The sequence below is a fragment of the Pocillopora damicornis genome, chromosome 12 (genome assembly GCF_964200805.1).
Source record: "Pocillopora damicornis chromosome 12, jaPocDami1.2, whole genome shotgun sequence".
Classification (NCBI taxonomy): Eukaryota; Metazoa; Cnidaria; class Anthozoa; order Scleractinia; family Pocilloporidae; genus Pocillopora; species Pocillopora damicornis.
This window is the reverse complement of record NC_142681.1, coordinates 16144572-16171218: the sequence shown is the minus strand read 5'-3', so window position 1 is coordinate 16171218 and position 26647 is coordinate 16144572. Positions and strand designations below refer to the sequence as shown.

The 26647-nt window shown below is 38.6% G+C and overlaps 2 protein-coding genes and 1 pseudogene across 4 annotated transcripts in view; 2 read left to right on the top strand and 1 right to left on the bottom strand.

Annotated features, from left to right (window-relative positions):
• LOC149036729 (uncharacterized) overlaps window positions 1–26647 on the top strand; it is a 57563-nt gene that overhangs the window by 10785 nt on the left and 20131 nt on the right. The window lies entirely within an intron of this gene.
• Window positions 361–16940, top strand: LOC149036732 (trafficking protein particle complex subunit 11-like; annotated as a pseudogene). The gene is made up of 27 exons (XR_016181828.1): window positions 361–570; window positions 1159–1323; window positions 2181–2435; window positions 2846–2924; window positions 3485–3539; window positions 4186–4266; window positions 4878–4942; window positions 5491–5552; window positions 5861–5996; window positions 6309–6381; window positions 7168–7225; window positions 7768–7902; window positions 8290–8459; window positions 8793–8923; window positions 9120–9163; window positions 9597–9689; window positions 10663–10722; window positions 11138–11203; window positions 11642–11699; window positions 12258–12304; window positions 12510–12617; window positions 13262–13313; window positions 14183–14294; window positions 14713–14804; window positions 16099–16232; window positions 16451–16617; window positions 16905–16940. The product of XR_016181828.1 is annotated as a trafficking protein particle complex subunit 11-like (transcript).
• On the bottom strand, window positions 16864–25015 carry LOC149036731 (uncharacterized). Of its 2 annotated transcripts, XM_089189622.1 has the most exons (4): window positions 24657–25015; window positions 23672–23734; window positions 22078–22170; window positions 16864–17118 (listed from the first exon to the last, which is right to left on the bottom strand). In XM_089189622.1, the coding sequence occupies exons 1-4, from the start codon at window positions 24933–24935 to the stop codon at window positions 17023–17025; spliced, it is 531 nt and encodes a 176-aa protein (XP_089045748.1). In that variant the 5' UTR covers window positions 24936–25015; the 3' UTR covers window positions 16864–17022. The 2 variants fall into 2 exon arrangements, with proteins under 2 accessions (XP_089045748.1, XP_089045749.1); XM_089189623.1 differs by lacking the exon at window positions 22078–22170 and having other exon boundaries at window positions 24657–25009.

Genomic DNA, 26647 nt, shown 5'->3' with positions numbered 1-26647 from the left:
ACAGAAACGACCCCTAAGCAAAACGATCGCAACTCCCTAATATAGATCAGACTTAACCGCTGATAGCCATTCAATCGTGGAAAGTGCAAGGAACCACTACTACTGAAAAAATCTGCGTCCAATGAATGGGTCAACGTGGTAGAACATGATTAACTTAGGGTAGATGTGGGTGAACGTGAAAGAATAAAGCTAACTAGGACATATTGTAAGTCTTACATGAAGTTTAAAGCATATATATTGTCAGCCATTTTGTCGTCTATATGCCATATATATATATGGCGTATATACCCAATGAAGTCGATATTTCCGATCCAGTCACTACCGGTCGACGTTACAGCCGGCCAGCTTACATTTCTAGCCTAAACAATAATGGCGGCTGCCAGCGAGTTTCCGACAGAACTGGCGACCCGTCCTTTGGGCCTCACAGCTCTTATGGGACTTGATATTAATCAGAAACCTTTGCACAAAGCTATCTGGGAGTCTTTTTCTGTGAACAGGCATCCTGAGAGAGTTCCACTATCCTTCAGACTTCTACCAATTGATCACGAATTTCCCAAAGCAAAATCAAAGGTGAGCTTTCTTATCGCTTTTAAGTGTAGTTACTCTTAAATCCTTTTATTACGTGAAATTCTTCTTATTTTGGTTACATTTAAGCTCTTTCAGTATAGTTTATTTAGTGTACTTTTCCCAATACATTTCCTAAGGTGCTGACAGGGAGAATTTGTTCAGCAATCAAGAGCTATAGTTGGTGATCATTTCCTGTATTCTCATGACCTTAGCTTAATGTTTGATTCTGGGGTTTTAGATGCTAAAGGGTTAAATGGACACTATTTTTGTACAGTAAGGCTGTCTGCATAGGAAGCTGCCACTGTTTCATTTTTCTTATATGATTTTACAAAGAAAGTTCTATGAGTGATTTCCACAAAATCATTAAAAGAGTTTATCACAATTCAATCGTACTCCTGGGTTTTTTTTCCATAAGTGAGGGCAGATACTGCCATTAGTGGGGTCACTACCATTGAAAATCTTAGCAGATAGCCAATTAGTAATGTAAGACCTCTCACAGAAACAGTAGGCCTCCTGTAACCAGTGTTACTGAGACCTCTGCTTATGCAAGTGTATGCTGGCTTTTTATCACTGAGTCTTGTTTCCTTGTAGTGTTCTACCTATGAGTGGTACATACCAAAGGGTATCTTGAAGACAAAATGGATGCACAAACATCTTTATCTCTCTCCTGCTGTGGTGGTCATGTTTTATGAGTTGGATTGGGATGACGTTCAGTGGAAAGACAGGCAAGCTGAATGTGCTTCAAAACTAGAAAGAGTCAGGTAATAACATGAGAGTGAGAATTTTATCTAACCCCTCTATAACAGTGAACCTTAATCAGCACTAATGACATGACTGAAAATTATTAATAAGTATTATGACAAGTGTAGTTTGATTTTTAAGCAAGAGGGTTCCATTGTAAGTGTTGATTTTCATGACATTGTCCAACTCAAAAACTTAATTCCGTGCTCTCTGACAGATAAATACACAGAATAATATATCAAACTAACACGTAAATTTGAGCAGAAAACAATTGTTTAATTAACAAAAGAAAATGACTTTTGTTCAATCATCAGCTTAATTAACAATTGAAAGGCTCAGAGCAAGAACGATCCCTTGATTTTTCGGCCATTTTTGAAAGTGTTCAGAAGTAGTTGAATTTTGGCATGTGGACTTAGTGTTACTCGATATACACTGTTTTGGTTTTTTTTTTTCGCTGGTTTGCGCTTCGTTTTCGAGAAATAACGTATGCAAAAAACCTTGAATTTCGTAGCGGCTTTCATTGAATGAAGCCGAAACAAAAGAAGCCTTTTGTTTCATCAAAACAATACAGCCCTCGAGAACTTGCATATTCATAACCAGCTTAAAGTAAGAGCATGTTTTTTGTTTTGAGTTTAAAACACCGTTTAGCAAACGTAAAATATCCTTGAACAAACTCGCGCTACGGCAGAATTGAAGACAAAACCAAAGATACGTTGACATAGCCGATAACCAGTGGAAACTTTTTATAATAAAGGACAATGTCGACAGGTATTAAAGACATCAGATCGCGGTAGTTTGTACATCTCTACTAAACGCATTACTTTCAACGCTGTGATAATAGAGAATCATTTTTTTTCCTTAGATGTCAGTAGGAAAACATAACACCAATTCCACCGAAACTGAAAGCCCACATCCTACTACACACATACAGGGACATCTTCAATGGAGAATTCAACCTGGGCTTCGCACTACCTCGCACCGACACTTGCGCCACCTGCGATAAACTGGCCCTTAAAGTGCGATCATCCGAGGGCGCGGAAAAAGAAAAACTTGAAAAAGAACTCGAGGAACATCACAAACTTGCCGAATCTGCATTTACAATGCGTAGAGACGACAAGGCACGCGCGGTGAGGAGCTGGGTTGGAAAGCCCCGTCCAGTTGGCTCTTCAGGAGTAAAACACCGCAGTAAAGATGCCGTAGACATGATAACGTATGATTTTCAACAAAACCTGGAGACCCCAAACTTACAGCATAACGATATGTTTTATAAGAGGCAGCTGTGGACCTACAACTTTGGTATTCACGATTGCGTTTCCAACCAGGGCTATATGTTTATGTGGGACGAGACGACAATTATTGCATCAATGAGCTTTCTAGCCAAACCAAAGCAATTATGAATTTGAAATCCTAATTGCCAGCATTACATAATACCTTGTTAGCAAATACTCTTACCATCAATCTCTTTATTTATGCTAACCTACTTTGTATATTTGGTTGAGGTACTTAGAATATTGGCTCCTTTTTTTTTCTCTCGCAGTGGGTTATCATTCCCCTTCTCAGTAGTGCAGTGGCTCAGTTTAAAAAGTACAAATCACCCAGGATGAAGAGATATCTGAGTAAGTTCTCTCTTTTTTCACTTTAACCCTTTAAACCCTAAGAGTGACCAGCATCAAATTTCTTCCTAAAATATCAGCCCTGAATCACATGTTAAGGTCATGAGAATAAAGGAAATGATCACCAACCAAAGAGGCTTTTGATTGGTGAACAAAATCTCCTTGTCAGCACCTTAGGAAATGTATAAAGAACAGTATGGAGAATATATAGACTGATTTTAGAGTGTAAAGGGTTAAGAACTTAGCAAGATGCAACTAAAAGCTTTTGTTTCTTCATGACAATGTACATGTAGTGCTTTTAAAAGTTAACAAAGTCAAGACAGACGAATTTGCACTCGTGCTACACGAGAATGCACTCGTTTTTAGCCAATCAGAAGCGCATAATTTTTGCATGTACATTATTAACGTTCTAATATCATGAGAAAAGAGAGACCGCTGAGCAGTACCTGTACGACAAAAGAGAACTTTAAGTTTATCATTATGTCTTGTGGTGTGGTTGTGAACATGAGAACGTTTCGTGATGATAATAACCTGACAGAAACTATTTCCTGTTAATTCTGCAGTGGTTCAGATGGGTGAGGAGTATTACCACGCCAGGGATTACAGTAAAGCTTTATTGTGAGTAAAGCAGTAGAGAAAGTTTCAGTTTAGAATCAGTAGTGGTCAAGTATTGTACCACAGGCAGACCAGGCAGACCAGGCCGTTTGAAGCGTTTTTTTTTAAGAAATTACTTTCGGCCGGAGGCCGTTATGAGAAAGTTATTTCGTAAAAAGGCGCCAACATACCCCAAAATGAGTTGATTAACATTTCATTTAACTTTATGGAGAAAGTCAGACCGAGATGTAATTTAGGTATGCATTTTTCAGGGCTTTATTCATAACCCTCGTAGATTTTTTTCGTCTCATGTCAACAATTAGTTAAGTAACAACAAACACAGTGTGGTCTGCTTGTGATTGCACGGAAGTTTTCGCCGCTCCTTTGATTGATGTTTAAAATCTAGCTTTTCATTGTGTTTTTCACGTTACCATGTTCCTACCAATAGCTTAGCTCCATTCTTCTTTATATAAACCACACACGACTCTCAATTCCTCCATTCGCTCTAACGAAGGGCTAACGCTCGTAACGTCAGCGTTAGAAACACTATTAACGGTGGCCAATTTTCTTTATCACCTCAACTAACTTTACCGACCTCCGCCGAAGCAGCACCAAAGTGTCTTCATAAACTTACTCCATTTATTGTTGTCATTCTTTGTTGTTCTTTAAGGTTGTTGGGAAAAGTCACGTGGGATTACCGCAGAGAAAAATGGTAGTCACTTCTCACGTCAGTTTTAATCACATCACTGAGGTACTGTTGTTTTGTAGTAAGTGAGACAAGATTTGTACTCTCCAGCTCTTGTTTCTGAGAACTCAACATGTAAGCATTTTCAGTTGAAATAATCTGAGTTTACTTTAGTTTTGCATTACCTTGCTCTTAAATTGGTCTTGAAAACACGCGCTACCCTCTCAACCAATCAGAAGTAAAATTGAAGCCAATGGCGCCTTGGTTACGCGCGTTTTCCCGCACTTCAGGCAGGTTACTTGTTTTTTCTCTAAGTTACCCCTTGTGGTATTTACCATCACTGTGATTGGTTTACCTTGGTTGTGGTTGGTAACACGTTATTGAAAAGCCCTTAAGCGTGAGAATCAGGGATAGTATGTCGATGTTGGTGGAAGTTTGGCTCATTTACAATGCGGACACAACCAACTCGGACAGACAGAATAATTCCACGTCTGTTCAGTTGGACTGCTACAATGCCAAAAATCAAAGTTGGTCTTCTTTTTCCATGTCAAATTATTGTCAAGGGGTTGTTTATGAATAGCAACTTTGGGGGTAGAACATTCAAAACAGCTTTTCTCAACTTCAAATTTTAGATTTATTTATTTTTACATCCATAGTCTACTTAACTCTTATTACAGGTGTGCATACGTGGTTTGCAATGTGGAGGAATATATCACCCTTTCGCTTGAATTGACAGGAAGATGTATCCTTGAAAATATTGCCTATCATCTGAATAACTGAATGTAGCATTTTTTCTTGATGAAAAGATTCTCTTAGTTAGAGTTATTTTCAATGCAAAGTGATGTGGGATTGCATTGGTTTAACTTAGCTTCGTAATGTGATTGGTCAAGAAAACTCGGGCCACTTTCTCCACCAATCAGATGCAAAACTAAAACCAACCACGACTTGGTCACCCGCTTTTTCCCGCGCTTCAGGCAGGGTGCCTGTTTATGCTTTGAGTTCTTATTGATTCTTCATGCTAGTCACTCTTAGGGGTTAAAGGGTTAAAGTGATTTCCAAGTCAGGTGGAAAGGCTGAAAAGCACCTTCAAAACGCAAGGTACTCTACGGTAACCAACTAGTAAGGTTGCAAAATTTGGGAATTTTAGAATAATATCAATTGACTATTGTAGTCGTATTAAGCTGAACAGATTTTCTCTAAGTCAAATCCATCGCGTTGTAAAAGTGAAACATCATACCCAATATGTGATATTGTATTGGTGATAGAGTCCTTGATTCAAGAAAACATCAGATGTTGAAAATTCACCAGAGGAGAAAACAAGATGTCAGACTAATCTTATTCACGTCATGTCGGTAAGGACTTACTGCCAATGGTCGTTTAAAGAGGATTTCTGGAAGAACATTTATTGTAGAATGAGTTTACGCTGAGTTTCTCTGTTTTTGTCATCTACGACCCTGACACTGGTGATTTAAACATAGAAAGCACGCGCGCGCCTGAACGCGAGTTAAACGCGCAGGAAAGAGAGTTTCTTTCCCCGCATGGCTGGTCTTTCGCGCGTAGATAACTCGCGTTTTCGCCGAGCGCTTCTTACAGGACAAGCATGTTACGAAAAACAACTGAATTCTTATCGCTGTATTTTTTTCATTGGAATTACAAACAGAATGAATGTCCTGAGCCCGAGCCAGGCTGTGACTTTGAAGCAGTGGAAGAAGCTAATGAGCTATGGAAAACACTTAAAGTGACACCACAGGCACCCCAAGTATTTGCCATACAGATGGAACAAATAGCACCATTTGGTGAGAAAATGTCAACTCTATTGTGTATTTTTCCTCTTTGCGCTGATATCATTTCACAATTTACAGAGGCAGAAACTGAATTTGGCTGTAGAAACTGCTAAATTCAATTTCCAAATACAGCAAACAAAATCTTGCAGGGTAGGAAAAAACTCTTCTTTAATACCCTTTGAAACCAAGGCTTGATAAGGTGACGGGTAAAATCTTTAAGCTCAAAATATTAATGAGTGAATGAGTTTATTTTATTTGTCTTATGCAAAGGAGAGTGTGATATTTTAATACTTCCTGTTGTTTTCAATTTTGTTCTTTCTCCAGTGGAATGTAAGCCAGTCTTTGATTCAGTTTCAACAACAGCAGATTCTACCATCCTTCTTCAAATTTACTTAAGGTTTGTAATGTCCTCTTAGAGTCGCTAAATCCATAACAGCTTTCACCCTTAACTCTCAAGCTCTTATTAATTCTCCAAACCAATGATAGATTTTTCTTTTGATGGTGAGTCATGAGAATTTCGTTTTATACGTGACAAACAGATTCCATGATGCCGTGTGTCTGTTCACTAAAAGATCACAGACGACCTCAAAATGTTGGAAAGAACCAAAAAGTGATGCATTCTGATGTCATCTGTGATTTATTATTAAACAGACGCACCCTAACATGTCGTCGCTTTCTTGAATATCCCTTGATGGATCATTTACAGTTCTTGATTCTCGTAAACTTTCTGTTTTACATATTATTAAAGTATGGAGAATTTAAGTTCTGATTACTCGTGGGAAGAATATAGTTAAGAGGAAGCTTTTAAGAGACTACAACCTTGGTTCAAAACTGTCAGCACTGAAGTTATTTAGCTCTGTTACGCATGGTGACGATTCGGTGATTCTTCGAGAGCACTTTTTGATTGAGTGTTGTAAAGTAACCTAAAATAACCACAACGGTCACTCAGGACAAAAGAAAATATCACGAGAAGTTTATGAAAACTCAGCGTACAAACAAACTGCCATTAAGCGCGGGAAAAGGCGGGAGATTGGTCGAGAGAGTGGCTCGACTTTTTAAGACCGATCTTTGACCGTAACGAAGAAAAACTGATGTAGTCTCGGATTACCATTGACAATCAATTAAAAGTTGTTCTAAGTAAAGGTCTAAACACTCGTTATTGTTGTGTGTTATTATATTTCAGGGTTTCTTGCCCGTTTCCCCTCCGATTCTCGAAGATTGCCGTTTTCTTTAACAATCAGGTAATTTAAAATATTCCTATATACGTAAGGCTAGTGTTACTTTGTTTCGCCAAAATATGAAAGCACAGTTAAGTCTCGCGCTTACAATAGCAAGGTAACTACCACAGCTAACCGGAACGAAGGTCGACCATAAAATGCACCAAGGAGAACTGAAACCAAACAACTGTGTACAACAGTAAGTGTAGGAAAACGCGGATAATAAAGGCATGATTGGTTTGGTTTTGCATGTGGCGTTGAGCAGTTGTCTTGCTGTCTATGATCTTGAAGGCGTCAAAAGTAAAATGTAATCATTTGTGGTCACTTTGGATGTGGATCGCAATGTTTCGACTGCATACTGCCAGTCTTCTTTGGGCGATGAGGTCGATCGAGTACACGTCACTAATATGCTCTTGTGCTCAGCTGTGATTGGAATTTCACGGCTGTGATTGAATGCTTGGAACAGGCTAATTTCGTGTCTGCTTGCCTGTAATCATGCTATGATACTCTGGATGCTAGTTTGGTTGCATTTTCTACTGGCTTGACTCAATTTTCTTTTATCTTAGTTTTATAACCAACAGTGTGTTGTGGAGACTGGGTCCGCTCAAGGGGAGTGTGGACTGTATCTTCTTCCAGCAAAGACCAAAGTCATACCATTTCAACTAGTGCCCCAGCCTGAGGATGTTGGAAAACTACTTCAGGTAAAAAATTACTGAAATAATTCGCCATACGAGTCTTTGCTCTTATCAATAATTTATTCGTTTGAAATGATAATTGTCGCAGTCAGCTGACGAGACTAGCAGCCTAAAGAGGAAAAGCTAATGGTCTTTTACCAGAAACTATCTTTAGAGTATTGCTGCCAATCCAAAGTAAGATTGCCCCCCTCCCCCCGCTTCCCGCACTTTGTCATTCCCAGGTGTAGAGTAAAGAATTTTTGCCCCAAGAACATTACTCAGTGATCCCAACCCAGGGCTCAAAGCCAGATCTCTCGGTAGTGTCACTGGCAAAGTTTGACAGAAAACTTTTTTCCGGAGGAGACTGCTTTAAAAGAGACTTCAGATTTAAGCTTTCTTCGTTGTGGTTCCTAGGTCACCTCCGTTGCTCTGGAGTTGGGGTCCCATGTCTCGGTATGCTGTACTGGTGTAGAGTGGCTGGGGAGGGGAGACTGGTAACCAAAGCCTCCCCTTTGTGTCATACGGCTTAATCCACTAGCAAGGAGGATCAGTTTGACTGGGATGAGTTGAAGGTCATCTCGAAAAATTAAGTAAGTCATGCTTGTTTTCCATTGAATCTTTAGCTACGGAGTGGTGTAAATATGAACAATTATTAACAGACATAGAGGTGAATTGTTGTTTCAGTTTGTACCACACAAACTGAATAATTGGTGGTCCAAAACATTTTTAACGTATCTACCTCCCAGTTAGCCAATCAGCGCGCGCAAAGAACGGTATCCACTTCAATGGTAATTGCTTACAGGTTTGAATCACATGGCACTGAGAGTTCTTCGGGAAGTAATTAGTCAAATGAATAATTACGACCCCAGAAAGCTGGAATTTATTGTTGATATCTGTTCCCTTCGCGAACTGTTTACGCCAGAATTGAACCGCGCAAGCCTAGAGTTAATATCACACTGAAGCACGAACCACCCGCCCTCGTAAACGAGCTTTATAAACTTCAGCTGGTTGTTGAGAGTTTGGAAGATACACCGCTGAAAGACGTCAGGTATGCCTTTTTAGTGTATTTTTATCCAAGTGTTAAAAAAGAACGTGAACCAGTTCTCTCCTCTCCTACCGTCTATTTTTTATCTGAAAGTAATGCAACATGTCTTTGCCTTTCTCTCATTTTCGTGCTTTTGTCAATCTTCGTGAACCTAACTCCTCTTTCAAGCGTTACAATAACAATTAATGCCTTTTTTTAGAGTATGGCTTGGATTTCAGGACGAGCAGGAATCTCCCGAAAGAGGTGAGTGTTTTAAAACAACAACGTCTTCCCAAATGTTATATTGTCATATGTCAATAAAGATATTCAATCTGAGAGAGCCTGGGTATTTTCCTGTGTCGGAAGATTAGAGCGTTAAAGCGCTTTTTGATTTAGCGTCGTAAACCAAAACCACAGGAATCACAACAGCCAATCAGAAGAAAGGAAAATAACTTTAAGAGCCAATTAGAGTTCAAGGTAAAACCGAAGTTTTACATCTGATTGGTGGAGAGAGAGGCGCTAGTTTTCTAGACCAATCACAAAGCGAAGTTAAGCGAAATCAATGAAATCTTTGTTTACTTTTAACACTCAATTGAAAACTGCTCCAAATTGCATTCATAATTTAACCGATTAAAATTTAATTTTTGTTGATGTGTTTTCGCTCAAAATGTTAAGTTTCTGTTAATTGTATTTCCAGGCGCTTTGATATGCTCAGAAGTACCCGCAGCAGATAAGACTGAGAGATGCAACGAACTTTTTGGAATTTACTGTGGGTGGAATGACTGATAAGGTATGAGAGGTTGTATAAAAGATGATACTTGGCCGTGCATGGCTACGAATTTAATCTTCGACCCTTGCGTCTCTACCTTTAACCAAGAAGCTATGCATTTCAGAGTGAAATTTAATTTGCGACACGTGAGATTTGTGTACAGAAAACTTTGATGGTGGTGGTGAATTTATTGTTTTGTTCACATTGAGAACCACATGACACACGCTGAATTTTTATCCTTTTAGACGTTTTGGTGTGTAGTATGGCTGTAATTTTTACGATGTTGCCGTATTTTGACAACCGATTAAAATTTGAAACCAACGAATGAAAATACTCAATGATACTATACACCAAAACTTCTAATAAGTTATTCGTTATCCAACTGATTTATTTATACGAAAATGTCGTCTTTTCTTTTCTCCAATAAGCCAACTCACGCAAAGCATAGCCAACCTGTCAAAAAGGTTTTTTTTTTTTATCTTTCTTATTCTATTTACAAAACATGACGCCAACGACATTGCTGATCCTAGCAGTATGCAGGACGTGTGTCATATATGAGCTTCGTAAAGGGAATTGCTTACCATAGGGTCTCTGTGGCTCAGTGGTAAAGCATCGAAGCGCGGAATCCGAAGGTTTGAGGTTTGATTCCTCATGGAGAATGTTTTCTTTGTCCTACGTTCGAGACGAGACGAAAAACACCTTTCTCTTTTTCTTTACCGATCTTAAAAATAACCATCTTTTTACTCTATCTACAAGGGTATTTTTTTTCAGTACAAAGTAACCAACTGTCGAAGTAACCGTACAATATCGAGGGTAATTTGTACTCGTTGCGCGCGTTATTTCTTTTTGATATTCTATGTGGTGCTGTGGGATAAAAAACGTACCTTTACTTCGTTTGTCTGGTGTGCAGGAAAATAAGGCTTTAACGCTAATAAACCACCCTAATTCACGTCTGGCATATTGTCAATGTGTCCCTTTCGTCTTTTCTCTCTAGATCGAGAGGTCGTACTTCGTCAAATGCTCTTAAGTAGGATCGCGGACTGTAACAGCAAAGGTATAATACTTAAGTAAGCTATAATTGTACCTTTAATCACAATTCTTTGGGCGTCTATTTAGAGACCTCAAGTCAAATTGTCGTGCAATAGGTAGCCTGCAGAAGAGGCGTTTTTAAGGCGAACGAGGATTAGAGAAAGGGGAGGTGTGCCTTATTTTTCCCCGCCTTTCCCTCGTACGCCACTTCCGCTTGCCTCCGTTCTCCCTATTGTGCTTGTTCTGCGGGCTATGCGTTCCGTTCAGTACGTAGTTAATAGATCTCTATACAATACCTTTAGATACGTAATATTTTTGTATGTTCTTACTCTCTTAGGATCGAGTTTCAAGTTAAGATATCTTGCATTCTTTGAAAAGATTCCTATCAATGCTTAATCCTAGCCATTTGCTTATTTTTTAATTTATTTTTTTTAATGCAGATTATCTATACTGTAGATGTCCAAGTAGAACCAAATTCTTCGCCAGTCACCTGTACCTGTGCTAAGGTGAGATCAACCTTTTTGTGTCTTAAAAGTAAAAGTAAAACTACCTTTCAGTATTTCCACATTTAATTTTAATTCTCGTTCGCTTTGTAATGTAGTTGCACTTGTGAATGTGAGTTGCACTTGTAACATGGAGCGCTTTTCGGTTGACTGTCATAAAACCAAAACCAACGGCTAATCAGAAGAAAGGAAAATAACTGAAAGAGCCAATGAGAACTCAAAAGAAAAACAACAATACCCAAAGGGCGGGAAAACGTGGCTTTAGTATTGCATCTGATTGGTTTAGAAAGTGGCGCGAGTTTTCTGGATCAATGATAGAACGCAAGTAATCTCAGATTTCTTTCGACACGCAATTAAAAAATCCTCTACCTGGTGAATACAAAATCACGACGACTTTTTGCTTTTTTTTTTCTCTACTGTCCTGATTTATACCCGCCCTAGGAGGAAAGTGTTGTTATCAAGACTGTTCTGCCATTTGAAATCTCTTTGTCTCTGACAGGTAAGGGAAAATAGACAATATTTTTTACAATGCAATTTTACGTCTCTTGGAATCGATCAAACTTGCGTTTTTGGCTATGTTAGCAAACTTGCTCTCGCTCTTGTCTCAAATTTTTTTTATTACATTGAAAGTTATGGCATAAATTAATGCATCTATAAATCCGTCAAAAATTTTTGATCGCTGCATAACTCTACGAATATAAACCTGGTCTGGTGCATCAAGAAACACTTTCTGACTAACACGCATCTGAATGAGGGAGCTGTGGTTTGAATTGATGATTAGCGCTAAGTTGTCTTTTACCACGCGATGAAAATTCAATTGCAAGGTTCCTATACAAAGTAACGCAGTGTCTAGGCTAGTAAATGGGGACCTCAGGCAGTCAGGAAGGCAACGCCGCAGTAAACGATGGTTTAAAAATGAATTTATAATTTCGCGAATGGCTAAATGCGTTTACTACTTCTTGTAGCGCCACACGTCAACCGCAGCTTAACGTATGGCAGCAGCGTTGAGTTCCAAACGGGCGCTTAGATAGTTTGCCATCGGGTTTTCCGTACACAGACCACACAAATTTGGTTGATTTCAAGTTGTTGTTTTGCAAAAAACGGGTAAGAAATGTACAAAGTTTTGAAATGCACGTGCCGATCAATTGTTCTGAAAATTAGATATTTTGTTTTGTTATGCCCTCGTTGTCGTCGTCGTGGTTTGCTTTTGTTTTGTTTTGTTTGTTTGTTTTTTTATGAGGGGGGTGGGGGGGGGTGTAAACCAAAGCAATGTAATGAGTTCAAATCATTGATTTGCGTTTATTCTCAGTTGGAGAGACTGGATCAGCTGTTCGAAGAAGAACCATTCCTCTTATTAGCTGGCATCAAATGCACCTCACCTTGGCCTGTTACCATGGTCACCACTACATTGAATATGGTGAGTTTACAAACAATTTATGTTCGTAAAAACTTGATTTGTCTTCCTTTAGAAAATATAGTCGTGAATATAAGTTAATGGAGCAGGAGAGCAAGTGCTGCAAGATATTGGGTGGGGTGGGGTGGGTCGGAGCGAAATCTCCGATTAAGTGGAAGAGTGAATCTCTGGGTTCACTTAGTATCCCCTCCCCCGAGTCAAGCTGGGAATGTATATATACTACAGCTTTCGTGCGTGTGCCGGAACCGCGCGAAAATAATATGTCATGAATTATTTTTCAACCTTTGGATAAGATGACATGTCTCGAATTGATCTTCTCAAACTTACTGCAATTTAACTCTTTGAAGAAAAAGTAGCCTGAGAAATTTAGGTTTTATCGAGGATTGACAAGGAACCTATATCTTCTTGAGAATAGTCGGTTCCTACTTTCAACTGTGCTTCGAATTAGAAGCAGAAATTTTGGAGAACTGTTTGTTTGTTTGTTTGTTTGATATCAGTCTCCAGAAGTGAATAGGAAGTAAGGAATACATGTCTGTGTATTACGAGAATAACCGATCGGAGTTAGTTCCTACTTTTAACTGTGCTTCGAATTAGAAGCAGAAATTCTGGAGAACTGTTTGTTTGTTTGTTTGTTTGTTTGATTTCAGTCTCCAGAAGTGAATATTGTGGGCGAAGAGATGGGATCGCAGCTGCAAAGAAGTAAGGAATACATGTCTGTGTATTACGAGAATAACCGATCGGAATTAGTTAAAGATGCGTCTACTTGCATTGCTGTCCCCCAAAAAACTGTGAGATTCTCGTCGTTAGAGTGGATTAGGCTTCTTTATAACTAATCGCCGAACATTTGGGGAAATTAGAAAAGGTTGAGCGTTTTTTTGGATCAATTGAAGGAGGGGGGAATCAGCAGGGGAAGACAAGGGAATTTTCCTGAGGAGCTTCAAGGCTTTCAAGGCCCCCTCCTCATACTAGACAAGGTTGAGCGATTTTGTAGATCAATGGAGAGAGGGGGTGGGGGGGGGGGGAATCTGCATGGGAATACGAGGAGAATTTTGTTAAGGTGTTTTCAAGGCCCCTCCTAATTAAAAACATACAAGACAAGGTTGAGCGATTTTGTAGACCAATGGAGAGAGGGGGGGGGGGGTCTTCATGGGAATACGAGGAGAATTTTGTTGAGGCGTTTTCAAGGCCCCTCTTGATTAAAGACATATTAGACAAGGTTGAGCGATTTTGTTGACCAATGGAGAGAGGGGGGGGGGGAATCTGCATGAGAATACGAGGAGAATTTTGTTGAGGGGTTTTCAAGGCTCCTCTTCGTTAAAAACATACCAGGAAAGGTTGAGCGATTTTTTAGACCAATGTAGGAAGAGTGTAAGAATTTGCATGGGAATACGAGGTGTATTTTGTTGAGGAGTTTTCAAGGCCCCTTTTCATATGAACATACAGCTTTGCGTTATGTGTCCTTATATGCAAATTGCGGGTGCAAGATTTCTTGTGAAGAACTGACAATTATTCCCGACTTGCTTGCTGTTTTCTTTTTCTCCTTCTAACTTCATGTATGGTGGTCCCAGTCTCTTTGCAACAGGGTGAAAGTGCGTCGGAATGCTACTGCTTAGCTGTTAAAGAGGGTGTCAGTAAACTGAAGGTCGTGAACATTGGAAGTTTTACCCTCCAGTGGAGACGGTAAGTTCGTGGTTAACTCGAGGGAGTCTAAGATAAGTGAGATAGTTGAAGCAATTTTCAATTGATTACCGATTGTAATACCGAACTGCATTCAAAATTTGGTCTTGCCTTCCTTTGCTTTGTGATTGGAGTAGGAAAGTTGCACAACTCTCTCTCTGTGTCAACCAATCATGAAATGCAAAGTTTAAACCAGTGGCGACTTGGCCATCCGCGTTTTCCCGCGCTTCAGGCAGTTTGCTTGATTTTTCTTCGTGCTCTCATTGGTTCTGATGAACTAATTTTATTACTTTGGTTTTGTGGTTTTTGCCAACACTCAGTGGACCCACTGATGCCTTTTCAACTGAACCTTATTTAGGGGAATATATAGAAGTCCTTTCGTTTCTTGATTTAATCATTTTACATTGTTTTAATTCTTTAGAACTTCTGCGGCTGATAAGTTTCCAGTTGTGGTCACAGAGCTCACTTTCCCTTCTGTAACAGTAGAGAGTGTTCCTTTTGCGATACAGGCAGGTGCGTTTCCAGCAAGGTTAATCATACGGCAATATGCCAAGCGTCAGAATCAAACTATACTGGAAAAGGTTTATTCGTGCTTCTCCACCTTTGTGCAGGCAAAGTCGTCCAGATGTGAGTTTATGTTTCAACTACAAGTTCAGTAGTGTTCTTAGCTGCGAGGATCTCTTAAATTCGTTTCTTCACCGCAGTGCAAATGTATGAATTTCATATATCTAAAATCATTATTCATCACTTGGATGGTTAATTTGGACCCAACATATTGACCAGCTCCCAGTTGGCTTGTTAACTCAGTTGGTAGAGCGCTGCACTGGTATTGCAGAGGTCATGGGTTCAAATCCCGTACGGGCTTGAAATTTTTTTCAGGTCCTATTTTCAACTACTATTTCAGTAGTGTTGTTAGCTGCGAGGATCTCTTAAATTCGTCCAAATGTGTTACAACTATCAGTCTTACAGTCAATTTGGTGAAATTCCGGGCCAATTGGCATAAACACGATAAAGTCGATAAGGTTGTGCGAAAGCACTCTTACTGCGCGTTTTACAGGGTTTCAAATTGTTCAAGAGATGAGAAACCTCACACGCACTGGGAAAAGCCACTCATAAGAAAACGTGGTTAAACTCAGTGTTAATAAATGTATAGAGGGGGTACGTTTTTAAACATAATTTGGTGCTACGTCAGTGGGGGTATTGAACAATAGTCATGTTTTATTAACAAAGTTAATAAAAGAAATTGGTCCCTGTAAAGAGTTTCTCAAGCGGACCTCTCGAGCGTCAGCCCTACGTCGATACTTCAGCTGTAGAAATCCTTTACGGTGGCCAATTTACATTATCACTTCAGTTGATAAAACCAAATTATCTTTGAATATATGTATTTGTTAATGAATAGAAAAGGAAAGACGGTAAATTTAAAGCTCCGTAATAAAGTAAAGAAAGATATTTTTTCTTCGTCATACAAGCGTGGGACAAGGAAAAAGTAAAGCTTGCCATTCGAGAGCGGAAGTCGAAATTCTGGGGCTCTAATCCTCATGGAGGCACGACCTCGTTACAAGACCAAAGAAAAAAATTTATATATTGTACCAGGTAATTTAGTGTTAACAACTAGGTTGAAAACGTAAATTAGCCATCGTAAAGGGTAAAAGCTAGCTTTTTTACCCTTTACGTTGGCTAATTTACGTTTTCAACCCAGTTGTTAACACTAAATTACCTGCTATACTCTCCCACCGACGCAGCACCACAGTTTCTTTAGAAACTTACCCCTTTATTCATTTGTTATTTATTGTATCGTTTTTTTCAGATTTGCCTGCATACGGCTGTGTACAGAGCCCACTTTTCGTAAGCTATCTCGTCCGCAATAGAACGCTTCAAGGTCAGGAAGTCGAAGTCACAGTGGAGCCAAGTGACGCCTTTATGTATTCAGGTCATAAACAGGTTAGTTCAGCTTACTTGCTACACGTAAAACTTGTCTCATGCGAGGGGGTTTGGTGAAATAATATAATTGAAGAAATATATCATTGGCTACTGCGCTGTGATTGGCTACTCAAACTCCCAATATCCTTTGCTATTTATCTACGAGAAACGCGGGCGGAATTCGCCAGGAGCCAACGCAACTTTGGTGAATAGTTGTTAACTATGAATTTCATCTCCAGATTCAATTTCGTCTGCGGCCAACTGGCGATCACAGGCTCAAGTTCAGTTTGTACCCTCTTTACGGGGGCTTTTTTACTCTTTCCAAGCTGCATTTCAAACTGCCTCGCTTTCAGGTTAGCTGAGATGAACATGCGCAGAAATTATTCCGACCAATGTTTTTATAAAGGTAAGAAACTTTTTTTATGTCCAAAACGTGAAAAAATGCAAATATTTTGCAACGCGTTGGCAGAACATCGGATAACGGTCAAGTTGGTTTGTTATATTTGTTAACACATTTATCGTTCTAATTCGGTTTACTAAACTAATTATAAATTATTCAAGTTTTTGATTACCGTAACGTTAATGATTCTAATCGCCACACTGGCTTCTCGCTGAAAGGCTGTATCCTTTAACCCTTTTACTCCCAAGATATTTTTATTAACTCTCCTTACTGTCTGTCTTACGATTCTTTAGATGTTAATTCGGAGAATTTGTCATTGGATCAACTGATAATCCCCTAATTGCTAATTTTTTTGTTGGCATAACTTGTCTGCTTTATATTGTTTTGATATTGTAAGGAGAAATTCTGTCTTTAGTCACTTATGAGGACTTCCTGACTTGAAAGTGGATGTGAATTCTCTTGCGAGGGGGAATTCCCGGTGGCCGTATTTGCAACACCTCTATGGCCCTGAAACGAAAGACAAAACAAAAAAACAACAACAACAACAAAATAAACAGCTGCATTAACCTTGTTGGAAGGGATGGCTGTGTAATGTGTTATTACACAGCGTGGACCGACTGTCTGAACAAATCACACATACCAAAAATGTATTAGTTATCAGTGTTAAAAGTTAGCACGCAGGATGTTAAAGCCAAACAACTCTGTGGTTAACAGATACGCTTACGTGTTTTTGCGCGCATGTCGTACTGATATCACGTAGAATCAGTTGCACTACTTTCTTTGGGTGGATTAAGAAATTAAGAGTAGCGCTATTACATGGAACGACGACTTGCCTGACGATTTTTGCTCCGTTTGTGAATTTCTCTCTCTTGTTGAGTTGGGGTGACATTTCCCAGTTTTGTTCATATTCAACCCTTGAAATTTCGGGTGGAGCGCTTTTTGACTAAGTGTCGTAAAACTGAAACCAAAGTAATCCCAACAGCCAATCAAAAGAAAAAAATACTCTGAAGAGCCAAAGAGAAATCAAAGTGAACACAACCAAACTGTCTAAAGCGCGGGAAAACACGGGCGACTAAGTCGTGGTTGGTTTTAGTTTTGCATCTGATTGGTTGAAAGAGAGTGGCCCAAGTTTTCTGGATCAATGACAGAGTGGAACAAACAAACGTAATCTTGGATTGAAAATTGCCCTATGAGTTCAAGATTTCTTTCGCGTGGTCGTTGACGTGGGCCAAGCCTGAATCAATTCTCACACAGAGAAATCAAAAGCGAATGATTTAACTGTTTCTAAGTTGAACTCGTTCAAAACTTAACAACGAAACAGGCTCATGGTTTCTTTTAGACACCTGGACAGTATGAGGCTACGTAGTTGCGTAGCCAATCAGATTGCAGCATTTGTGAATTTCTACTGATATGTGATTTATGATATTTCTGTGAATTTATAGCTTATACCGTCGATTCTTAAAGAAGTTATCGTTCAAGGAAATGGTAAAAGTCAACATAGTCTTAGTCATTTAAACTTAAATGGAAATAATGTAAAAAAAACAACAACAACAAAACAAACAGGCAATTCAAAAATGTTTAAACTACGACGAATGACTAAAATTGATGGCAGCAGCCATATTTTTTATTGAAATTTAGGAAATAAAAAAAAACAATGTTATGTTGCTATGTTTACCTATTACTTAAAGGATCTATAAGACAAGAAAAACCCATAAATCTTTCAAGGGGATCGGGAAAATCGAAATGTAAAACCATCGCCCAGAATTCAGCGACATATCCGGGACTTTCATTGAGACGCTGGCGTTAAATTTAAAAGCTAATTAGAAAATGATTGTCAAACAATAAAGGAAAAGGGCTGAAAATGTCGAGGAAGGCTTACGTTCTCTTCGTTTACGGATAAACTACTTTTCAAATGCTACTTTTACCATATGGCTTTTAAAGAAGAAAGTTCAATTGAATAGTGTATCATTCTCACTTTGTTCTTGCGCTTTCAGAAGAGGTCGCAAATTTGCCTTGAAAATTGACTATTTTAGCATCCTGCATGTATGAGAAGTCGATCTCAGCGCACTTTTAGGCGTAATTTATCTTCACTCAATTGCTAGATTTCTCTTTTACCATATGGTTATTTTTATTTGACATTCTAGAAAGCGTCATAGAAATTTTCAAGGGATTCCAAACTTTGGAAGTAGTCGCAAAACGCGAATTTCGAAAACGTTTGCTAAGCGTCGTAGTGTTCTATCCAAATTTGTCCTTTGGAGACCCCCACGAGAATACAAGTGACCTATTTTAAACTTCCCGCGAGAATATCAAGGTATGTTAAGCTCCGCCTCCGCAAACAATCGCGCACACGCCGCCTAATTAGTATTGAAATTGAGGTGGTAACTAGACAATGCTTAAAAAACTGTAAAAGCTTTTAAGATATGATCGCTGAGATCGCTGCAGAAATATTCAGCAATCGTTACTATCATAAGGAAACCACATTCCTATTATTGTCGCAAGATAGACTCTAGTTCTATCTCGACGATCGTCGCACTCACAAGCCGGTTGTCGGAAGCATCGCTCATATTTTTCTCTACCGATTGAAGCGATTTTAACGAAGTAGATTCTTCATGATACTTTTTTTCTAAATTTTTCTTTTTTCTTTTTTCTATTTTCATGATACTAATTTTTATAATTCCGATAACATTTTGACCAACGGGAGTCTGTCAGTCCATATAAGAATTCGCTGCAAACGAATTTGCTAAACGCTTTGTTAAGAGCGTGGCTATTGTTAATTATTGCTATTGTTCACTTTATGTCACCTTGGGATTTACTTTACGCATCCAACCGTTTGATTAACAGCAGCTGAAATCTGCAAAGAGACTCATGTATTCCCAAAGCTTTACCTACTGACCAATCACAACCGACTAGTTCAGGATATGCAAATTATTATGCTGCCCGCTGATTAAATGGGCACTGCAAGTACATGTCGCGAAAGACAATAGCATTCTGGGCGATGACATGTCAGAGCTTCCAAATGTCTCTTTTCTGACGAAAGATGAGCGTTATGTAAATCTGCTTAGTTATAATGGTACTATAGTACATTTTATAAATAAGCTGCCTCTCTGCCAATCAGACACAGGTGTTAGCCATTTATATTTTTACATATTGTGCTTGGTATGATTGTATTTGCTTTGTGTCTAAAATATTAGTTGAGTTAATAATAACCGTTGTTTTCCACCTTTTGACAGAAAAGGAGACCCCGACAGGGTGAATGATGAGAACTGCTCGAAGGGAACAGAGCTAAAAGTTTTTTAATAGACTTTTTAAATTAATAGAAAAAAGAAGAGAAAGTACTCTATCCGGTATTTCATTAAAATTAAAAAAAGAGCTATCCCAAATTAGGGAAGATCTAGTTCAATTTTTTGTACTTTCTTTTCCAATATTCTCAGAAAGATGCATTGGTTACGTACTCAAGAATTTATTTGTATTTTTTTCACATAAAAATGATATTTCTGATATAATAAGCGCAGCACAATGTTCAAGCACGTAAGGCTGTTAAGGAAAGAGAAATCAGTAAAGTTAAAACGGTATTTGATTCATCAACATTCATCCCCATGCTCAGTTGAAATAGGTATGGGAAAAATGACTGATCAGCGGGCTAAGCCAAGCTGGGACAAAAGTGTTCAAGATACGATACGACCAACGGGAATTTTTTAGGGGGGGAGGGTGGGCCGTTCACCTCTTCGTGGCTCCGCTGAAAATTGAGCTAGAATGAATCATTTTCACGCCAAACCAGAATTTAATATCGGAAATTATGTAAATACCCGTGAGACTGCTCAACTAGCCATGACATACCTATTATTAAATGTATTTCAACTTCGCATATCATCATGAGTGTTATGAATAGTAGTTTAGGTATAAAACGAACCACTAAAATCTGGTTTGATTTTTTTTTTGTCAAAACCTTTTGCAAGGTTTAGTTAGCAAAACCTTCAATTTTTTATGAATGATTTTGATGTAGCATCTTAAAGGATCCTTGTCAACCCCACGCCTCTACGGAGAAATTCGTTCATATTAACTCAACGCTTAGCAGAAATCGTGCCGGTCTGTAAACACTTTTTGGCGACGCGCTCCACATTTAAATAAAAACGTTCAGAGATAAAAATACGACTAAAGAAGGGGATAACGGATACCTGACGAAGTTCTGAAGAAATACAGTCTGGGGTTATCTGCTCCAGTAGAGAAGGGTCACTTAATAAACAAAGAAAACAGCACAAAGAAGAAAAAGACTGCCTTTTGTCATGCAAAAACACGCGGCTTTACCGATCCGATCCTCAAGAACACACTGGTGGGAAAATGGCACCTTATTCAAAATTACACCGGAAAAAAAAATCATTAAAATAAATCCCGGTCAGATATAATCTTTGAAGACAGAAGTTTAAAATCGCTTGCGGATGGCAGGAGTGTCATGCAGGCTCGTCAGTACCCGTCAACTTTTAACTGGTCACTTCCTCTTGTAATATGCACCTTGCGCGAAGTTTGTCGACGCTTTGGTGCAGAAAAATCTTTGCAAATTAGGCTCTCGGCACTGAAAATAAAAATGAAGGGCGTGATCGCATGAAGGTTTTTTCCGTAGATTTCTCTGGTTGGTTCACCTCAACTCGTGTTACTCATCTTTTGAGCTGATTTCTTAGAAAGAAAGATTATCGAACAATTTTCTTTTAAACTTTCATTTAGTGTTCCTCGTCAATTTCTGTTTCGAAAATACAATAAAAAAAGATCGGTTACCGTGCTTTTCTAGGAGATTAAGTGGGCCAAACTTACCACATTTATGCCTGTACTGGCACTAATCAAGCGCATCAATTCATCGATTCACAGTGCTGGGGCTGGGAGGGCTTTTTGAGCAACTCTTGGGAAAACTTGATGGGCAGAAGTGTCGAGCATAGGGAACAAGTGGATATATAATTTGTGGCAAAATCACGCAAATTGAAATGACATCGACTCAAAACGTTCCACGAGTCTTTCCTTTCAAGGTCGTATATTTGCATCCTGGAGTAACGGGCAGGCTCTTAACTTTATCTTTTTTTTTTCTCTTCGAAGAGTTTTTTTAAATTTCCCAATTTTAAAGGGGACAAATTGTACACCAAAATCATGCAAAAGAATTTAGGTCACTCTGCTCGTTCGAGAGCTAAAGAGTATCGTTCCTCTCTACCCGGTCCATGGATTGATAACAATACCGTGTTCTCAGAATGCACGGGTACTCATTCCCCTGACTAGGTAATTTTTACACGCAGTATGAGATGCGCAGTGCAAAACTGAGAAATCACCTTAATCACAAAATTGAGACGACAAAGGTGTGGGATTTAGAATCTAGTATCGAATTCTCGTTCCATTATCCAAAGTATTTAAGTGAGAATGATGATACCGTACTATGTCAGAAAAACAAAATTTTCCTCATCGAAATCTAGATATGACGTAAAATACCTTGATTTCAGCTTTGGAGCGAAGGACTACACAGCGTGGACATGACCAGCTACGCCAGAGGAAGAGATTGCACGTAAATGAGATAAGGCCTTGCTGCTGAGTGAATTTTAACAATTAAACTGACCCGTTTAAATTTATAACGCTACTAAGTTTGCGGTTCATTTTTCAGCTTTTTCATGAAACTATTTACAGAGACAACTTTAAATCAAGTTTCATTGAATACACCACGATGATGGGAGGTACCCAAGAGTAGGACCGGTGTGGCTGATTATACGTAAGCCGAAAAAAAAACGTTTTCTCAGGGAAAATTACAAATTTAGAGTTTACCTTTGAGCGATTATTCTGTTTTCTGCTTTTGTTTAGTTATCTTCCTTTAGACCTTTCATATGAAAATTTAATTGCAATCTCCAACCTAAAAATCAGACCGGAATTGGAACAAAAATGTGATAGGTCCTCCTCGACAATTTGATGCTCATCACATTTTAACAGAGGTGAAATAGACGACAATCATTGATTATTACTAAGAACATTATGTAATAGAGTAGTCCGATCGTCCAGGTGAGTGGAGACCTGAGAAGAGCTGTTGTCGGTAGTGGTGACTACTGATAACAGTCCTTCTCAGGATTACACTCATCCGTACGATCAGACAACACTCTACACTTAATGTATGGTCCCGAGGGAAACAGTTAGTTTTATTTTCCCGAGAGTCCTGATGAATTTGATCAGGGGCACGTGACCAAGAATCAGCCAATCACAGTGCTCGTTTTGTTGAGTTAAATTCTAGGTATATAACAATATCACATGTTACCCCCAGGTTCAAACCATTTATTATATTAAGAACATTGTAACATGGCTTCTTGTCCTCTCTCTACCCATATCACTGGGTCTTTTGCTAAGGCGCAAGTACAACTTCAGGATCTTAACCCGACAATTGTGTATTCATTCTTTACCGATCTTTCTCTGGACTTTTTCAGCCACCTCCTCCACAGATAGACCACGCTCAAATAATAAGCTCCATTCAATATGTTTGGGTTACCGTATTTACCCGTGTATAATACGCACTTTTTTTCTATAAAAATAACCATCAAAATCACGGTGCGTATTATACATGGTTTCTAATGTTTTTTAAGAACGTCCTAATTTGCATACATTAAAAACACAACAAAGAAAGTAATAAAAGCCTAGTAGTAATTGGTCTTTATTAGCCAGTCAATATGTTTGGGTTACCCGGTGGCTGGTTAATTCAAGTTGTAAACGAGTCGCCAGCACAGTTAAATGTATTCGGTGTAAGGCAACTTTTCGAAACGTTTGTGGCTTTATACTCTGTATTTTATCCTTATCAACACAATCACGCCATCGATAACCAGATCAAAAACGTCAAAATTTTTATTGTGAACTTTCCTCGCTGATATCCCAGGAAATTCTTGACATTACAGTCTCTTGTTTTGCAGTTGCTTTAATTTGCATTGGTAATTAACTACGTTTGTTTTTCTGTTAAAACGCCACTGTCTGGCGCAAGAAGATAAGTCAGTCTATAACACCGCGTGCTCTCAAAGAAACGTATTATAATTTTCTTTTATGAACTGTAACGTACCTTTTGAGCAGATAAGAGAAACAGATCATAGACATAGACTGGAGTTTCTGGTTCATTGGTAGTCTAAGATATAAAAATAAGTTGAGGAATTAAGTCCAGAATAGCTAGGGTCTTAAAATGGCTCCTTAACAAGATTTGGTATGGGCTAAGAGTACTTGAGTACCCGCCCAAAAGATCAGAGTAAGCCCTCTAATCAGATCCTCACGTTCATGATGTTTTCCTGTTTGCCTGATACTAGTTACTAGGAAAGTTACCTTATATTCACAATTACAGGCCTTCCCCAATACACTTCACTTGAGCCATTAGTTTAAGGTTTCTGTGTGCGACAGATCCTTTTCATGGAACTAATATTCCAGAGACTTATGGTGTGTAATATTTAAGTAGACTCATTGCCAAGAATTTCAAGAGTTGATGTTATAGTGTTCCGCAGGTAGGGAGTTGACTTCTGCATTTACAGCAGATGTGTCTTGATGAATATTCAATGCCTGAAGCGATTTTACTGAATCATGGTAATTTGAATATGTTACGTCATTCGACACACGCAAAATTAGAATTTTATGTTCCATTTTTCTATCCTCAAAACAAATCATGTTTCCTTAACAGAAACGGTATATACCCGGCTTTAATTTCTTTTCAACTGAATTTGACTAAAACGAGGCTTAAGCTAAAAAAATAAAAGCGGATGAAACGCCAGTGATAAAAGACGAAATTTGTGAAGCAACAATATTAATATTTGAGTATGCTAATACCAAATGTTTTACATAAACAATAAACATGCCATTTCTCTCTAAATTTAGAGACTTGCGTCCATATCTCCACTATACTTTGTAAGTTAAATTCTTCACTTTTATTTTACATATTTTCGCGATCAGAATTTAGCGTCTTAACTTAAATGAAAGAAATCAGACAAAAATCGTAACATGTGTCGAGCCCGCGTTTTTTTCTTTTGATTTTAGATAGTTTACATTTTGTTATTCCGACGTACCTGCAGATAACTTGTTCCGTCATCTTTCACACCCCCTATTGCCACATCATAGTTACTGATATTATTTGGAGCTACTCCAGCAACACCGAAACCAACCCAACCTGTGGTTCTTACTTGCACCATAAACTCCAGTCTGTCTGTGAACTCATAGTAGTTGTAGGAAACATTGTAATTTCCTTTGTCATCCAGTATGATCATGTTGGAATACATGTTATACATACTGCTACTTTTTGTGGAAGCCACAAACAGCGCTAAAATACACAACTGTACAACGGCCATTTTCTTCGTCAAAGATCGGCCTCGCCTTCACTGAGGAACAGTAGCCTTGAATGACCGTGCATTTTTGTAATTGTCCGTTTTATAGCCTTTTTTCTAATTACTTTTGTAGCCAATATCTGTCGGTGGTGTATTTTGTATTTTTACTTTTGTTTTGGCTTCAAAACAAGCTAAGTGCGATAACAGAGAACAGGAAGCAGCAATTAGAGGGAAAAAAAGATATGCGAAGAGAATATTCAAGTGGAAAGTTTTCAGTGATAACAGGATGGGAAACCAAGGAAACCAGTTGTTTTCTGAATGAGATATTTCCTTTTACGGTGAATCTGAAGAGATCAAAATTGAATCATGCAAAAGCTGGAAGAATTTGTTAACTTAATCAGATAAGCACGGAGATCTCAACTACTATTCCGATAAAGGGAAGTGATAAACTGCAAGCGAATGAAGTGAAAGAAAGGTAGAAAATACATAGGTAAAAAAGTGACATCTTAACCAGCTGAAAATTAGCCAATGATATCTGAGAAATATCCAAAAGGCAAAATCTATCTAAATTTAGGCAATTGGTCGTTAATTTTGGACCTACTTATAACACATAACCGCTGTTCTTTAAGCGTGAGTCCAGCATTGGAACAGTATTGGTCAAGTAAGATAAATTAATCAACTACCTTCGCTTTCAACCAATATCGATGCAAAGTTTCCCCACTTTGAATACGCATGTACTTGACTTAACGTTTAAATATGTCAGTTGTCAATATATCTGATGACTCTTAAGTTCAGGAAATTTAATCAAGCCACGTCACTGTTTGTTTATTTTGAAAAATGTAGTCTCGCTTTATAAAGTTTCTCATTTTGCAATCAGCGTCACCGACTTCTTTCGATTATGTGACCTCTGCGTTAATTTCAAAATCGACTTGATTACTCGGCATTTTTGCGAGGGACCGGCGTCTGCTCAGGGCACACCAAAAGGGCAACTAAATGTCATCTTTTAAAAATACATTAATCACCCTGCCTTAGAGACCTAAGCAGCATGATATTTGTCTTCGTTCAGCCGTAACGAACAAACGGCTTCTTCATTTTTGTAATGTAACAAAGGCATTAACAAAAAACTGTTTTGTTACTGCCTTGAAATTGTGAGTTTTGATTTGAGGTTACTGTCACCAAGATCCGGTCAAATGTCCAAACTTTCATTTCATTTATACTCTTTATTTAGAGAAAACACTGAAACTAAATTTGCTGGGGGGAAAAAAAACTTTTGTTCCATACTTTATAAGTTTTTCAGTGATATATAGTTTTTATGGTTTCTTTGAAAGTAGGGCGCGTAGAACGATTTTTCAAAATGTTTTTTTCCAAAATGTTTCCTTGTTTCCTTACATTTCGATGTTTACTGTGCATTTTGTTGCATATTTGTCGTCTTCACTTGAACTCCCTCGACGAGGCCGCACAGTTCATGATCATCAAGGCAGGCAAAGCGCTAGTTCCTCTTTTTCTTCCTTCTTGTTCCTCACTGAGGAGTGGGGACGAAAGCCAAACCCCAGATCAAAACTTAGCACATTTTTCTCCAATTCCGATATTTATCACTTATACTTGAAATTACTTTGCGAGTATTGGGAAAGCTGTGAGTTTGAAATGTTTTCAAATTGCGCCGGTAAATATTAAAAGTGTGACGTCCCAACAAGCTGTGTTTACATACTCTCATCTATACTAACCAGTTGACCAAT